Here is an 18,114-nt window from a genome sequence, read left to right on the forward strand (position 1 = left end):
ATCCTTAAATATTCGGAAGGATATAACATCTTGAGCGATCATCAATATGGATTTCGGAAAGAAGAGTTACTGAAATGTGTAGTTTTCTGGTTCTGCTTCTCAAAAGTTTGAAACACTGATCCGAACCAGAAAACTGTACACACCTCAGCAACTTTTGATGCTTTATAAAGCTCAGATCAGACTTTCTTTGGGAGCTCTGCCCCTAAGCATACCTTGAATCTGCTGGATTCCATCCAGAAAAGAGCCATTCACCTGATTAGAGAAGCGAACATCCCTTGCAACCTTGATAGTATAGAACATCAAAGAAAGGCTGGGGATTTGTCTCTCTTCTTTAGATACTTTCACGGGAAGTGTTCAAGCGACTTGGCACATTTGATTCCACCAAAAGCGATACATATCGGAAATAAGCCACATACTGTGGCTGCTCATCGTTTTGAGGTTCAACTCAGTACACCTCGAACTTCACTGTTTGAGAACTCTTTCATTTGGAGAACTGCGTTTATGTGGATTAAACCTGAGAACGTTTTTCCATGTGGATTTAATCTCCAGCGATTCATATCCAATATGAATCGCTACTTTGGCACAGGCACCGCTCTTAGAGCGCCTCAAGGATTTTCCTATAGTGCTTGTGTTTTGTCCTTAAAAAAAAATCTTCATTATTGTATGAAGATAACTCTTTGTGATATATCCCGAAGAAAGGTATGTAATTTCAAAATGATAATGAAAGAGTGCAGTGAGCAAATGTAGAGATTTTCCTTGGAGTAACATTTTCATAAAAAAATCGACAATAAAACACATCCTCACATGTGTTATATGATGTGGTATGATAATATACCACTGCATTTTATGATTCTTTGTTTCAACTAATATTTATTCAAATAACTTTCTTCTATGTGATCATATTCACCAACATTTGGTTCACTGAAGGAGATTCTTTCAAAAAATTTGGAATATCTAGCATACTTATTATATCTCTTGTCAAACGGTTTCGTATTTTTCTAATAAGTTTCCTAAACAATGAAATAATGGGTCTGAAGATGAGAGCAACTAGTTCAAAATATCTGCATTTGTGTTTCTCCAGTCTTCCATTTTTGCAACAACTCTTTCAAAAGGGAAAAGTGGGTATTTTTCATGAATTCATTGATCATTGATCCAGTTTGAATTTTTCATCAAAAAAGTATCATTTAAACTTCAAAATTATCTCCAATTACAAATTAACTTGGATACAATTGGTGAAATATGTGAATCGTTGTATATTGCAGTATGCTGTGTAATGCCGGCTGTAAGTTGTCCCACTATGATTCAAAAGTGCATATAAATTATAACGACAAGGATCCACATTGGCTTCTTTCACTGTGTATGTAACCCTCCTTCCCGTTTTGAACCGTGGAACTCTTCAGTTTCATGGCCTTGTTGATCTTTGGTACACTGTATCCATTCGATCTCGAGGTCAGCTGAAGATGATCCAGTTCTTCAACTAGATGCTCTAACTTTTGACTAGGGTGGTAGTTTGATAGTCCATACAGGTACCTATCCGTGTGCTTGGGTTTTCGATACACTTTGTGGGTTAGTCTAGCCCCACGTCGTTTGATGAGTACATCTTGGAATGCTATCCACTGATCCTGTTCAGTCTCCATGCTTAACTTGATGCTGGGGTTTTGAGCGCTGAAGTGGTGTAGAAAAAGGTTTCCAGATGACAAAAGTGTTATCAACGTAATGTAGCCACAAGGTCGGTTTTGACTTGAAGGCGTCGATTGCTTTCTCTTCAAAACGTTCCATGAAGAAGTAGACTTCCCATTATCACGCCATCTAGTTGCTCATAGAAGTTTCCCTCCATTGAAAGAATACGAAACAAGTTTCAAGTAGAAAAAGGTTTAGAGCGTCCCCTCCATGTTTCCAGATGACAAAAGTGTCATCAACGTAATGTAGCCACAAGGTCGGTTTTGACTCGAAGGCGTCGATTGCTTTCTCTTCATAACGTTCCATGAAGAAGTAGACTTCCCATTGTCACGCCATCTAGTTGCTCATAGAAGTTTCCCTCCACTGAAAGAATTCGAAACAAGTTTCCTCGGAGTCTATCAGTGGGACGTTGGTAAACAAGGACACAATATCAAAGTTGAACAGAATACCTGTGGGCTCCAGAGTAAAGTTCCTAATTTTACTAACGAAGTCTGTCGAATCATTGATATAAGAGTTTGTCTTTTCACATGAGGCTGGAGGAGCGGGGCCAGATGGTAGGTAGGCGAGCCTGAGGTACTTTCACTGAGCCCAATAGTCAGTGCCCCAGGCTAACTCCTTCAGCCTGATGTGGTAAAGACAAACTCTTGCGCCAAGGATTTGACAGACTTTGTTGGTAAAATCAGGCTTGACACCCCCAGTACTGAAAACCAAAGAACACGGATAGGTACTTGTATACAATATCAAGCCACCATCTTAATCAAAAGAGAAGAGCCATCCCTACTGTAACTGAATGGGAACGTAGAATATGTGAATCAGAGCATCTAGTTGAAAAACTAGAACATTTTCAAGTGGAACTTATTAATACAGTTTATTGTATGATTTTCATTATAAAGGGTTTTACAATAGCTTTATCAAGCGTAAAATAATAAGTTGCTTCTAAATTACAACAGTTTAATAAAATATATTGTATAAAATAGTGTTAATTCCTATATAATTTGTAACATTTTCCCTGTTGCCGGATTTGAATATAGGTATAATAAAGCAATTTTTCCAGTAATACGAAAAAATGACCATTATAGAAAGATAGACTGAAAAAAAAACTGAATTGGTGCAGTTAAAGTATAGATACAGCTCTTCAATAATGCCGTCAGTATACCATCAGGCCCATAAGAATACTCGAGCTTCAAGTTATGGATACCATCAAAGACATCAACCAATCCAATATTAATTTTGTTACAATCAACTGCATCTTAAAAAAAAATCTGTTTTTCCGTTAACCAGCTGTCGCACTCCTACGAACGACAACCCTCAGAAGCTGAAACTTGTGCGAGCTAAGGATTAACGAGGTCTTACCTTTTAACGTGTGATTCCTAGCACGTGAAAAAGAGTAGTTTGGAAGTATACAGTATGTGTTAGAATAGACTTTTGCGACGTGTTGGGCAAACAAATTAACAAAATCATTTCCACTATGACTGGTCTGGTTTTCCCGATACATTGATTGAGGGTATGATGATGCCTTGTGTAAATTGGAGATATGCTTCCAAAACAATTGATTATTTCAGCCTTCTTTTTTATTAAACAATTATACACTATATAGTGTTCAGTTATGTGATATCAAAATCTGTATATTGAAAAAATTACATATATTTATTTAAGCTATTTCCAGATTATCTAAGTGAATTTACTACAATTAACTCCCAAATACATAGTTATGTACTAGAGGAAATAATATGTTTCATCTTCCTAATTGGAAAATGGCAAACTCAATGAAATCGCTATTCTATAAAGGACTCGATGAGTTCAATAAGCTACCACAAGACACCAAGCAATCTAATACCATTTATGTATTTAAAACGAGGATCAGTAAACATATCGAGTCACTATAAATCACCAGAATGTATTATAACACAATCAATCTTGTTCACACGAATTTATATACTTTAAGTGCATTATTTTATTTTTCAGTATTTGTCTTTTTCTTTTTATTATATAACTAAGTATTAGTCAAGAAACATGTTTGTATAGCTATTTTTTATTTTTATATTAGGACATGTCTCACTAAATAATTAAAGTTCTTCTTCTTCTACAAATAGGCGCAACTAGTCAATTTAGCCTTCTGTGAGATTGTGAAAGGCATGTATTATTTGAACTAAATAAACTTTTTGTATGGGAAATATGAAAGAATAGTGATTCAGTTATGATTTATTGTTACCAGAAAATAATTTCTGAAATAGTCAAATTTTCAAAAATTTGAATGGCTGAAAGTGCCATGCTTTGACTTCATATTCGTGATCTGAAGACTAAAATATGAAAGTAAATCCAATAAAAAAAAATTGAAATAGCGCATGCAGTGTAACCACATAATCGCCAATAATTTAATCATGACAAAACGAATTGACCTATAGTCTCCAGATTGTATCTTCAATTATTGTTCACAAAAGCATTTGTTTAAAAAAAAATGAAAATTATGCATTGTATTGTTTGGATTTTGATCGACTGACCTAGGTGTATGAAGAATATGTGTTGAGATTACTACAAAAAAATCAATTTTGGGAACTCAAAAATCTTACTTTCAAAACCCAATTCCAAGGGTTTAGGTATGTAAAATGTCTTAAAATTATTAAATGGCAGTGCTCATCACGACCATCGATTTATGTGCTTCCAATAGCTGTAAAAACTGCCTACCCTTCAAGAAAATAATCTAACGTCCATTGTTTGCATGTCAGACAAATAGTTTAGCAGAATTTAAAATACAGAACTAATGTCTTAATTTATAAAAATTCGATTGTAGCCCTACAACTATTGTCAGTTGGGCAAATACTTCCATCGGTATAAAACGTTTAGAATAACAATTTTCATGCTAAAAAAGAACACTTACCTAACTTGACGCCACCGGACATAGTTAGGAGCACGTTTCCAGCCTTCAAGTCTCTATGAATAACATGAGATTTATGTAAAAACTGTAGTCCCTTGCACATATTTTGGCACACATAGGCAATCTGGGGTTCATTTAAAGGTTTTTCTAACTCAGTCATTATACTATCTAAAGCACCACCATCACAATATTCAATTAATAGCCACAACTGTTGTTCTTTCTGAAATGCTTCATGAAGTTCCACAATGTTCGTATGCTTTATTTCAGAAAGAATATCAATTTCAATCATGAAGTCCGAAAGATCATCTTCACCATCCAGTCGACACATCTTGGCTGCAGCTAATTCTCCAGTGTGCTTATGTTGAGCTTTGTAAACTTTACCATAAGCACCATCTCCAAGTTCCCCGATCATATCCCAAAATTCCTCAGGATCACAGTCCATACGGACGTTATTATATACTTTCTTCTTTTTAGCATCATTGCCTCCAAAATGGAGCACCTTTTTAATATTGTTGAAGAAAGACATGATGAATACTGTTTCTAAACACTTTTTGAAGACAAACTTTCAGTTCTCATCTACATTATCACACGTTTCAAATTAACTTTTTCGTTCTTGGAGAATACTTTTTCCTCATTTTCTATTCTAACTTACATTACCTATAACGAATAAAATACTATATTAGAATTCAGTGGAGTATAAAGTAAAATAATTGTAATTGTTCATAAATGATTTTATTAAGTAGACTAAGTAAATAATTAAATCAGACTCATTTTTTTCAAACTCTAACTCCAGTTCTGTTTCAATGTCTATATAATATTTCTGGCTATGAATAAATAATGGTTATTTAAAAACGTCTAAACCATATTTAAAATGAAAATCCCATGACTAGTTATAGTGAAAGGAAATGTCAGATCAGGGAAACACAAGTTTAAGGAACAACAACCTGTCTTATTTGCAAAAATGAAAATAGTTATTTTCACTTACTTCACTAAAAATATCATCACTCGTTTTACGGAAAGCGAGGTTGTTTATTTATCAGCACTTCAATTATGTATTCCCTTATCAGATTTGTATATTTTCATCTTTCAGCCATGGACGGCCATGCCAATTTTTACCTATACACCTCCGCACCCCGCTGAGATACCAAGCCCGTAATGACATCATTAGGTGACTGTCTAGCCAGGTCGAAGAGCTTCAATTAAGTATACTTTCACAAAACTCCAATTCCTGGACAAAGATACAAATTCAACAGAGATCAAATCGATCACATTATTGCACGCTTAAAAAATTGTAATTTATTTATTGAAAATATATTAACTGATTTTCTATTCTTTTTTTTTTTGGAGAGAATGAAAAGTTCTTATTGACCAATCAAAAATGTGATGTTTTTCAAAAACCGACTTATTTTGGTGGCAATCTGATTGAAAGGTATCATAAAATTATTGTGAAAAATATTGGTATATAATTAAAGTGTAATTAGGAAACATTGTCGATCCAAGCTTGACACACAGAAGTAAAACTAGACAAATAATAATAAGGTGTTCCTTAGGAGTAAATGTATTTCTCATAAGTTCTTTTTTTATTCTAAAACACAAAAAAACTCTTGAAAGCCAAAGTGTGATCATTCTGCTTGCACTGAGTATTCTGAAATTATTCATTGAATTCTTTTCCATAATTGTAAATTTCATTTATTGCTGTAACCGACTTTTCAGAAAACATTTCGGCCTGAATTGAAGATCTTTTCTCACTGCCAATATCGGATATGTTCCAAAACTTACTTCGCACAGAACCACAGAACACAAATAAAGGGAGTATCTCACTAGTTACCTCATTGACATAATAGGAATTCAATCGGACTGTTCCTTCTTCCACCAGCTTTCATCTGAAGCGAAGGCCAAGAAAACCTAGAGAGAGAGAGAGATACAGCTTTCAACTGATGGCTTTCATTAAACGTTCCGTTTGTTTGAATTTACTCGATTACATTGCCAAGAGACCCTATGAATTTGCTGACTTCCTGTCAGCTGTCTATTAGTAGGCGCTTATAAAGTAATAAAGGTTATGTACGTGAAAATACGGTTTGAATTTGGAACTTTTAGAAGTATTTTGACAGCGTTCGCTATATATCTTTGTAAGTAGAACAAGAAAATGTTTCATATCCAGAATAAATGGCAGTCTGTCAATTGTCAACTACGGACAATGTTCCCATTTTTACCAAAAATAGTTTTTATCGGATTCATTCCCTTACAGTTTTTACGTAAAGAACACACACACATCAATTATTCATTTTGTTTATTTCATGATTCATTCTATGCCTATTCTACAATATCATTCAATAATAGAAATATACATAAAACTTATTATTAAGGATGTTGAAATACAAGCGAACGTTACATTGTGGACTTTTTTATTGCCACCATGCTACCTCAAGAGAAAATATAAAGAATGGTTATTTGATTTTCGACGAATACAGCAGTATACAACTCTAAAATTCAATGCTGCTTTTCAAAGAATCATTGAATATCTCTTAAAAAGGTATATAATTTTCGTAATACTGAATTAAATTCGGGAAAATACAGCATCTAAAAATCAAGATACTAGCACTGGGATCTTTCCCAACCAAAAGCCGTACAAAAAGGGATTTCGAGTGATGGTTATATTTTTTCATGTGGTTTCGATAACTGTCGAATATCATTTAAAATTTTACGGTGTTTCAAAGTATCATTAACGATAAAAAAAATTAAAAAACTCATGATGCCGTATATTTTAGTTTCTGAATCAATTGAATATCGTAAAAAAATATATGTACGAAAAAATTTCAATATGTTTTTTTGTCAAATTGATGTAAATAAAACGGAGAACTGAAAAAATTTGAATCTTCATTTCCAACTTTGTGATAAATATCAATAAAATTTTCAACTTCACAAAATTAATGAATATAATAACCCAGTGAACATTGAAACTTCCTTGTAGAAAACTATCCCGTCTTTGTGGATACTAGCTTCTATTACAAACTCATATACATTATAAAAACGAACTTGCCGGTGCCAATTTATTCCTGTTAATTTTCTGAAAACGTATACGTAAATTCGATATCTCATATTTAACTTTAGAAAATTGCAAAAGGAAATCAACATATTATATCACTTTTAGGTATTACAGATGGTTTTATCCTAACTTTAATATGCAGTTCTGCTTATCAAAGCTTAGATTCCATATGGTAAATCAATGAATTATTTTTCGGATAATTAGAGAAGTAATGTTTGAACTATCATCTGTAAGTATTATGCTACTTTCATGCATGTGCTTCTATAGACATGCATATACAGATCTTGACTATGTTTAGAGAGGGATATCGCCATTTCTGTGTGTGACGTAGTTTAGTTGTTTTTTTTCTTCATATGAATGTGGACATGGTACCTAAGAAATGAAAATCAGTCTGACTCTCGACTAGAGATACATACATACGTATTAGGAAAATAAATATTTCAAAATGAGAATACGAATCACACAACTCTTCCAGCTTATCCAGTTGGATACATATTTTTTTACATACCATATTCAGATTCTTTGATACATGTATGTATCTCATTTTAAAAGGTAATACCTCGTTATTCCTTAGCTCTCCCAATTTTCGACTTTTAAGGGTTGTCGTTCGTAAAGGGGCGACAGCTAGTTAACTGAAGAACAGTTTTTTTAAACTGATTCAGTCATCATACTGATTTAGATTTTTGTCAAAATTGTTGGTAAATGGGATGTTTTTTTCCGCTTGGGACTTTTTTTACGGAAGCTGCTGTTACTAGTTAAAAAATATTTTTCTCAGACGAAGGAATCGTATATACAGTCGAGTTACGATGAAGTCAGTCAACTCCCGGGCACACTGCTGTCTGCTTGGTCATGGTACTTTAAAAATTATTTTTTCTCAAAACTCTGTTCAGAATTGAAAGCATCTGAAGGATTCTTTAAATTTTCCCGATTTATGAAAGAAACTAAGACGTTTCGTTAAATTTTTCAAAAAATAATCTGTATTTTTTCTTTGAAATTTTGTAACCTTTGCTGCACTCAGCCGTGTATCATCAACCGTTTCGGTCCACTATGACCATCATCATGGTTGGACCAATGAAAGACCAAAGACTGAAATACCAACTTACTTTTGACTTCCATGTTTTGAAAGCATTTATCTCTCATTATGAAATGAAGCTAACTAAAATTATGCAATGTTTTATGATGACTTTCCAGTCCAACAATGAAATGAGCTGAAAGAAAGTCTAGCGACGACCAATATTGTCATGGAATAAGATGCCTAAACATTGGTGTAGCACAGTGATGTTCCTGCTAAAACAATTGAACTATTTCTAGTATTTTTCACTATCTTCTGGTACGTCAGTACTACTATTGAAAGTACGATGCAATTCTAGTACTATTTCCATTTTTTTGCCTCTGCTCTATGACGTTTTCGTTCATCGGTCCTTATGTTTATACTGAAGTGGGTCTGAACAATTTTTTTTTAAGTTCTGCTCTGTTTTCTGCCCCTGTGGTGCCGCGCCTTTTTACTCGTCAAGGAATTTCAGTTGATTAGGGTTCTTTACTTCAGAATCATACTTACTTCCAACAGATGATGCCTCTCTGAGAATTGGACTTGCCTTCTTTGTGTTCATCAGCTTGACGTTTACCTAATGAGAACAATTTTCTTTCAGTTGCTAGTTCATTTTCTCGCGAAGAAGCTCTTTTTAGATTATTTCTTGTTTTCTTTTTATGAGTAGGCAAAGTTTTGAGTTCTTCTCTCTGTAGATCTTCTTTCACAAAAATATTAGTTCCCTTCAGTTTTCTAAAATTCCTGATAATTTCTCTTTTTCTCCGTTGAAAAAAGACACCAATATGTCGGTCTAGGTTTTTACTAGAATTAATTCCCAGTCTAATGATATTGGTTATTTCTAGAGAATTCACAACTACTTCTTGGTTTTGTTTATAAACAGCAATAATGGGGAATGTTCCTCATTTTGGGTTATTACAGCAAATGCAAGTTTGAAGAAAATAAAGTTGAGTTTGATTCATGAGTTTTTCAAATTCACTTCGAAAAGTATTCAAATTGATGTTTCAAATGTTGGGTTTTAATTTTTAAAGGGATTTGTTTCTAATTCACATATTGGCAAGCTTCGACGCCTTTGAATTTTTATCAACTTCCAGTAGCTTTCCATCTACAGCTACAGATATTGATCTCAGTTCCTCAATAAAATTTTAATTTGGCCGGTGAGGTTGATATTCACCTCTTTCAGCAAAATGTCCTCTGAATCGATCTTTTGATCTCCATTTTGCATCGTGTTTCTTATATAGATCCCTTGAACTGGTAGACAAGCCGTCAATTCTGAATTACTTCCAAACGTGGAGATTCCAGAGGTTAAATTCCAATTCGTATGTAGTGATTGCGGTCTTGCATGTTTTTCATGCTACGTTTTGGGGTATGGAAGATGAAAACTCACTTGTTGGTAGTTGATACCATATGAAACACATTCACTTAAACAGATACAATTTAAATTCTTTTGAACAAGGCAAATTTCCTGAAAACTTCAGAGGTCAGTTTCGTTTCAGACGTCTTAACTAGAGATGTAGTCACCTCATCAAGGTGAAAAGTAGCTATTTCGTTTCCAATTCAAGACCCATTGGTATTAGGATATCTAAAGATTCACTTTTGAGATTTACTTCATTTATAGTTTATATAAAAAAATGTTCTTGCTAGAATCCATGATATAAAACAAGCAGAGTGTTCATAACGATGAGTGAGTTAATAACATATGCTTAAATATTGACAAACTATACCATGTTTGAATTTGAAAAAGCTCAACCAAACACTAAATATTGATCATATCACTTCGAATAACTTATACATTAATTGCACACAAAACAATAAAGTATTTGAACTTATTGAAATTAACTTAAAATGGAATGGCCATATATATGTACTAGCGAACCGCCCCGGCTCCGCACGGAATACTAATTACATGTAAATGGGTACGATCGCTGCTTATCATAAAGTGATATTGGGCGATGCGCGGCCTTCGGCGCGCTATTTATAGGAACCCGCCGCCGGTACCGCCGCAACCGCTATGTCCCTGCATTTCAAATATGTAATATCTTTGTATATAGACTAACCGTAATATCCTCGAAAATATTCATTTTAATTACATTCTGTTAAAGGCAATATTGATCTATATCTGTGAAACAAATTAAATGCACAATGTATTTAGGGTACTTAATTGGATAAGGATTAATGCTGCATTGTGGAATTGGCCGCGGTGGTAGTGCGCCCGACTCACGATCGGAAGGCCGTGGGTTCGATTCCGGCCTCGATCAGATATTTTTCTCGAGAGAATTTATCTTGTTGAAGCTGGGATGATTCTGCAACCGTGTTAGGAATCACACGGTAAAAGGTAAAACCTCATTAGTCCTTAGCTCGTACAATTTTCTCAACTTCTTAGAGTTTTCGTTAGTATGGGGGCGACAGCTGATTAACGGAAAAACACATTTTTTAAACAGATTGCCTCAAATACTTCGTGAATAAGCCAATAAGCCAAGAATAAAAAATGGTTATTGTGGTTATCCTTAAGATACATATACCATAGCGGACTGTTTTGTAAACCTTTTTAAGGTGTATAATACTGTAGTTTCTAGAGTTTTTATATCCTGGAATGGCCAAACTAAAATCAATTAGAGAAAAATGATCATAGTTTTGAAACTAGAAACAAAAAGCTATTGATACCACCAAATTATTCAACAAACCAGAAAGGTATTTATTAAAATGAATTCAGGTTTCAAGTTCAAAAAATCAAGATTTTGTTTTTTCTAGAATCTTATAAAATTGTACCTCATCATTATTCCTCTGGACTCAATGTGTACAGGGTGTTTCCTAACTACAGTCTGAAACTTTCAGAGGGTGATTCGTTAGGTTGTTTTAAGAAAAAAAGTTCTTATGAAGAACATATGTGCTGAGGTGCTTCGTTTCTGAGATACAGGGCGTTGAAGTTCAAAAAAAACGGTATTTATAAAATATTATGTGTGATTGATGACTTGTTTACTTTATGATAATTCATACACCTATTGGGTTTGAATTTGCTACAGTTATTTCAAGTAATAGGGTGCTTATTTGGTCCTAACTAAATTGAAATTATTAGGCCCAGTGGAGTCTCAATAGGCACCAAAGCTAACAATATTGGGGGAAAAAGCCAGACTTGTTGCAGTTTTTTTTTTTTTAGATTACTCAACTAAAAATACAACTTTTTGTCGATTGTGTTTTCTTCATATCTAGTTTCGTTTTCAAGAAGAAAATTGAAGCCACTTTGCATATCATGAACACCTGCTGATAGTGATAGTGCTGTTATATCAGTGAAAGTCAGAGTTGTCAATGAACTTTGTTTATGGATAAGCAAATGGAAATGCAGAAGAAGCACGGAGAATTCACCAGGACCGATATCTTAACAGAGTAATTCCATATGCTAAAACATATATAACGCTACATTCATGATTATATAAAACTTGAAGTTTCGATAAAAATGCAGGTGGTGGAAGACCAGAAACTGTAACAACACCTGAACTGGCAGAAGATATACTTGATGCGATAGAAGATCCTTCAAATAGTACCAGGAAGTTGGACGTCAGCCCAAAAACACCGTATGGAGAGTTCTAAAAAGAAACCTCCTATATACAGTGGGTCCAAACTTTAATGCCTCGGGATTTTCACTCAAGATTAATGTTTTGCAGATAGTTGATTCATACAATGCAAACAATAATTTTTTACCAAAAATTATATTTACGGGCAAAGCAAACTTTTCATGAAATGCTATTATGAACTTTCACAATGACCATTTTTGGGCCGACGAAAATCTCCACGTTATTAGACAAAGTCATTTTTAGCAACAATTTTCGCCCATTTTTTCTACCAGCAAGATTGGCAGATGAATCCTACATATTAGAAGAAGTGTCGGTACTTGTAAGAGGCAATATGTGGTTTATGCACAAAAAGGCTCCAATTCATTTAGTTTTTTTTTGCTCGTCAGCATCTCAACATCACCTATCCTAATTGCTAGATTGGACGTGCAGGACTTCAAATTGGCCAGCTCGCAGTCCTAATATAAATCCTCTAGATTTATATTTATGGGGTCATCTGAAGGCTCTTGTTTATAAAACTCCTGTACTAGATGTGAATGACTTGAGGAATTGAATAATTCACAACTACAATGTCATACGGAATACTCCAGGTATTTTTTAATAATCAATGACAAATCGATTAAAGTCGTGTATTTTATCAGAAGGTGGACATTTTACTCATTCACTTCAAGGTCGAAATCAGTTATTATTTACTTTTGGTTTTTATTTTATGTAGTCCATGGATAGCTTTCAGAGAAGTGATTTTTTTTCTCGAATATGAAGCTTGATATAAAGAAAACACAAGCTATGAGAAAGTTGTATTTTCAGTTTGCTTGATCTAAAAAAATACAAAACTTCAAAAAAAGTCAGTGATGTTCTTTTTTTTTCTCAATAGTTGACTGTGGTGTCCACTGAGAAGCACTGGAACTAATAATTTCAATCTAGTTAGGGCTAAATAAGAGCCTTATTACTTCAAATAACTAGCAAATTTCAACCAAATCAGTGTAAGGATATTTATATTTTATAAATACTGTTTTTTTTTTCAATTCAATGCCCTGTATCTCAGAAACGAAGCAACTCTGGACATATGTTCATAGCAACTTTTTTCTCAAAACAACCTAACGATTCACCCTCTGAAGTTTTGTACCATAGTTTTGTGAAAGTTATGGTTTTTAAGTATATCAATCCGTTAATGTATATTAAGTGTCAGTTTATATTTATTTAAATGTTATGTTGAAAAACTAAAGTTAGTTGGCATGTATTTTACATACCTACTTATTTCAATATTAAACTATTTCCATGTGACAATGTGTAATTTTGTAAATGCTTTTAAAATCGTAAACTGACAATTCTGATAACCTGCAATCTACTCATATTATGTAAGAAATGTATGGATGCTTTATACAGCAACAATGATATAAATAAACACCAATTTGTACACCATTCAGAAGACTTCATAGTAACACTATCTATAGATGGTTATCCACATTTTCAAAAGTTTACAATAGTTATTTGAGGGAGATGATTTTCTTGTGGAAGTGTTTGTAAACTGTTTTTTAATCAAACTTTCTTAGAATTTGTATTTTCCACAATCTGAAAAAAATAAAAATGTAGTATCTAAGTACGGATGTAAAAAACTCCTTTGATATCTGTCAAGGAAATTTGAGAACAAAACAAATCGAAGAAAGCTAAACTGCAACTTACATCTGATTTTCCTCAATACTAAAAAAGGGGGTAGATTGTTGAGATATTAGGTCTTTTTTTGATAGGCAAAATTATCTCAAATATGACAAGTTACTGATAAATAGCGAATTTTCCTTCATGAATGCATCGGGTCAACTAGAAGTTTGCCTTTCTACACTGTATAAAGTTTTCCATTGAATTTTTTTCGTCAAATTGTGTAAAGAGGGAATCTCAGAAACATCAATAAAAAAGTTTAGTTTCCTCCACAAAAACCAACTTTTGTTCAATATCTGATGATCTGTACGAGAAAGTGGAATCCAATCTTCTAGCTTTTGAATTGTTTTGAATTACATCTGAAAGATGGTTCCCAATTATAGAACCATATCTCCCAGATTTGTTTGTAGAGTTTGGCAAAGTTTTAGTTCTAGTGTAGAAGATACTTTCCAGAAACCTGAAAATAACAGAGTATTGCTAGCAGTATCAGGTTTTGATTTAGAAGAAGAAAAGGTAGAAAGATGGTCAACTTTTGAATTTTCATCAGTTTTGTACATTTTGAATATATGATACTTTTGTTAACTCTGCTTCATTGATTAATTTTCAGAACTGGGTAGGTATTAAATTCGCAACACCAGCCATGCCTCAATTCATACTATTTGTTTGGTATCCTTACTGACAAAATATTCTAAAATTATAGTGAGGCCAACAGATGTGGCTATCAGTAATAAAACGTTCTTTAAAAGATTTTATATAACTATTACAGTGCACACTAACTTTTTTCACAATTGGATGAGAACTTATCAGTTTCTTTTCCCAGGTACAGTTTCATAATCATGTCTACGTGGAAATGTTTCAATACCCTTTGTCATAGGAGTCATTTTGCCGGCTTTGGCGTCCACTTCTATTGCATTTTTTTTCTTCATTTGCATTATGGCAAGATTTTTCATAACTTCCTCTTCAGTAGGAGGCTCCTTCCTTCTACCTCTCAGCCATGCTTCCCATTCCGCTGGCATCTCTTGCATAAAATCTTCCTTTTGCGGTGGATCAAACCATCTATTCGCTCTTCTTTTGCCAACCGATGGATTTGATGGGATCTCATAATATTTGTTACCGAAATAATCTGAGCCTATCAGAGTTCCTCGAAACTGTCTTGGTTTCAGAGAGTTCAGAAAGTTTCTAATTATCATTGCTAATATGCTACGACCTTGAGGCTGAGCCATATTTTTGAGGAATAGATTAATTTATAAAATACAACCAGCATTGATTTCCATAAAGTTTAATGTATATCTTTCTCGTTACCACAAAAATTTAGCATTTGTCAATTTACAGTCAATTCACACAAGAACAAACAACATTACCTATTGCCTGTTGCCAGTGTCTTATTTTCAAATCCTGGAGAAGCAAGAATCACGGCACAGAACAATTATTTATTCTGCGCAATAACTGCGAAAAGCACGTTTATTCTAATGAAGAAAAGAGAAATTAAACTTTCTATGTTTTTTACCACTTTTATTTGTAACTAAAGTTACTGCAGTTTCGTCCTATATGGACATTTTCAAACTTATACTATAAACGTACGTTTATTCTAATTATTTCGCTAGTATTTACCGTTTTCAGATACATTTTGTCAAACTTCAATTGATGTTTCATCAAGTCTTGACCAACGATTGTTTAGACCAAAGATCGTCTAACCAACTAGGAATAAACTTGGGTTCTAGTTCTGCGAGTCTATCTAAACTTCTGAAAATATGATACCTTGATATATAGAACATGCGCAAGTATGAATATTACTAAATCACTGAATTTATAAGTTAATCATCAAAATGTTGGTAAGAAAATAAAATATAAGTAGCTACACATAAGAAATAATAAGGCGTTGAGAAAATATTGGTATAGTTAGCAGAACAAAATTCAAAACAAGTTTGAAAACCGTAAGGAGGAGAGATAAATACGTATAAGAAAATAAATATTTCGAAATGAAACATTGAATAATATCAGACAGACATTTATGCAAGATACCTCACAGAGGTTAGTCTTACAGATGTTTCTCGTTCAACAGCAGCAGGACCGTGCTGAAATCAATGTAGTACAACACCTATAGACCGGTTTAAGAGTATTACCTCTCATCAGTGCAGGAAAGATCTGATCAACACAGCAGTGTGCCTGGAAATGGATTAATTTCCATACGGCTCGACTGAATGTGAGAAATATTCATCTGAGAGAAATTTTGTTGACTAGTAACAGCTCTATCTCATGAATAAACCCCCTCCAAGTAGGGAAAAATATTCCGTATTTGACATAAATCAAAACAAGTCTGAATACTGTATCGGGGATGGATACCTACGTATAAAACAATAAATATTTTAAAAACATAATCTGAAAAGATTCATCTCTCTCAACTCATCTACATGCAGTCGAGCATCACGTTGAAATTTATCTAGTCACAAGCACACTGCTGTTTGGGTAGGATTTTTCCTGTGCCAATAAGAGGTAATACCTCGAAACCGGTCTGTTGGTGATCTACTTGATTGATTTTAGCATGGTCCTGCTGCTGATGGATGAACAAGAAATATCTGCAAGACTAACCTCTGTGACATATGTTGCATAAATTGCAGAGACAGTGTTATGTTGCAGAAGGACTTGCAATATGTTTGCGAGGAGTTGTAAAAATTACCTATTCTTCAATGTGAAAAAATGCAGTGTTATGAGAATAAGAGATCCGTTTGTTTGAAGGTGATTGACAATGTTTCATGATGAATTTCACTAGTTCGGACTTCCATTGTCTACTATATAAAATGATTTGAAATCCCTGAAACAACTAAAAGAGAAGAATTAAAAATGAGATAGCTGAAAATAATAATTATATTAACCAAAATAAACCTGAAATAAATGAAATAATGGTGAAATGAAATTCAAGTAAAAATAGAACAATTGAATAAATAAAAAATAAAGAAATGAAAAAAAAAATAAAAATAAAAAGTGGAGAGATTCCAAGTCACGTTAGTTCACGACGTTTCGATTGTTAGTATCTACAATCGTCTTCGGGTGATGACTGGACTGATTTCTCCGAGAGATGACTATTTATAGGTCGTTCGAGTACTTTCACTTATCCCCGCTTTCTATTTCCGCTTCACTGGTTCCTTGGGAGATGACCGTTTTGGCGAGAGTTGGCCATTTTTCGCTTGATGATGGGTTTCCATATGTTGCGTATTTCTACGCTAGCTTGGCTGAATACGTTGTTGGACAACATGTATGCGGCTTCCTTGAATTTTCTCCTAAACCAATGTTCCTCTCTGTGCAAGATCTCAGCTTGGGAACACTCGATGTTGTGTTGATGGGTCCAAACATGGTCTGCTATTCCTAATTTGCTGGTTTCCCCTCGCTGTGTGAGTTTCTTGTGCTCGGCAATGCGAACATTCAATGGCCTCTTAGTTTCACCAATATAGGACTCACAGGGTATCCGGTAAATACAATTCTTGGAATCGCAGTCCGCGTTCTATTTGTTCTATTTTTACTTGTATTTTATTTCACTATTATTTCATTTCAGGTTCATTTTGGTTAATATAATTATTATTTTCAGCTATCTCATTTTTGATTCTTCTTTTTTAGTTGTTTCAGGGATTTCAAATCATTTTATAATAGAAGTCCGAACTAGTGAAATTCAATAAGAGATCCCATAACATTTGATTACATGATGCACGGAGAGGGGTTGAAGAGCATTAGGGAAATGAAAGACCTGGGTATTACAATTTTTCCAATACAGAAGCTATAGAGATTTTATACTACATACTAGTTAGATCGCAACTTGAATTCCGATCAGAAATTTGGATAGGAGAATATCAAACTACACTTTTCAAAGTAGAAAAAATTCAAAACTAATTTTTGATATGTTTGTAATTCGAAAAATATTGTATTTATCCTGAGTACAGGATAGTTAGAACAACACAATCGAGAAATGAGTTCAGGATATTGTCTCTGGACGATAGAATAAACCAAAATATAATGATATTTCTATTCAAACTACTGAATCATAAAGTCAACTCTCCTGAACTCCTTACACGGATATTTGATGTGCCTGCAAGAAGAATAAGAAATTTGTTCTTACCCCTAGTTCGTACCACTTTTATTAGTTCACTACTTATAACCATGTTGCCACTAGCCAATTCATTCAACTCATTAATGGATATAGATTGGACAGTTTCATTGAGCGCTTTCAAAAAATTCATTACGCAGTACATAA

At 33.8% G+C, this 18,114-nt stretch overlaps 2 protein-coding genes across 4 annotated transcripts in view; both read right to left on the reverse strand.

The window, feature by feature from the left end:
* LOC111501999 (uncharacterized) overlaps positions 1 to 5,697 on the reverse strand; it is an 83,265-nt gene extending 77,568 nt beyond the window's left edge. For all 3 annotated transcript variants that reach the window (XM_074177181.1, XM_074177180.1, XM_074177179.1), the window contains exons 1-2: positions 5,541 to 5,697; positions 4,559 to 5,212 (exon numbers count right to left, since the gene is read on the reverse strand). In XM_074177181.1, the coding sequence (XP_074033282.1) occupies positions 4,559 to 5,081 (523 nt within the window). In that variant the 5' untranslated portion in view covers positions 5,082 to 5,212; positions 5,541 to 5,697. The remainder of the gene's footprint in view (positions 1 to 4,558; positions 5,213 to 5,540) is intronic.
* An 8,909-nt stretch (positions 5,698 to 14,606) lies between these two features.
* LOC111508383 (uncharacterized) lies at positions 14,607 to 15,245 on the reverse strand. Its single transcript, XM_023163852.2, has one exon. It carries the CDS (start codon positions 15,092 to 15,094, stop codon positions 14,675 to 14,677), a length of 420 nt encoding a protein of 139 aa, XP_023019620.1. The 5' UTR covers positions 15,095 to 15,245; the 3' UTR covers positions 14,607 to 14,674.
* Between the last annotated feature and the right edge of the window lie 2,869 nt (positions 15,246 to 18,114).

This window comes from Leptinotarsa decemlineata, unplaced genomic scaffold, assembly GCF_025532065.1.
Source record: "Leptinotarsa decemlineata unplaced genomic scaffold, Ldec_3_MD MMD2_tig00002159_RagTag_RagTag, whole genome shotgun sequence".
NCBI lineage: Eukaryota > Metazoa > Arthropoda > Insecta > Coleoptera > Chrysomelidae > Leptinotarsa > Leptinotarsa decemlineata.

Bases quoted from the DNA above. Each gene is read 5' to 3' on its own strand.
- LOC111508383 (XM_023163852.2), bottom strand. From the start codon at position 15,094: ATGGCTCAGCCTCAAGGTCGTAGCATATTAGCAATGATAATTAGAAAC.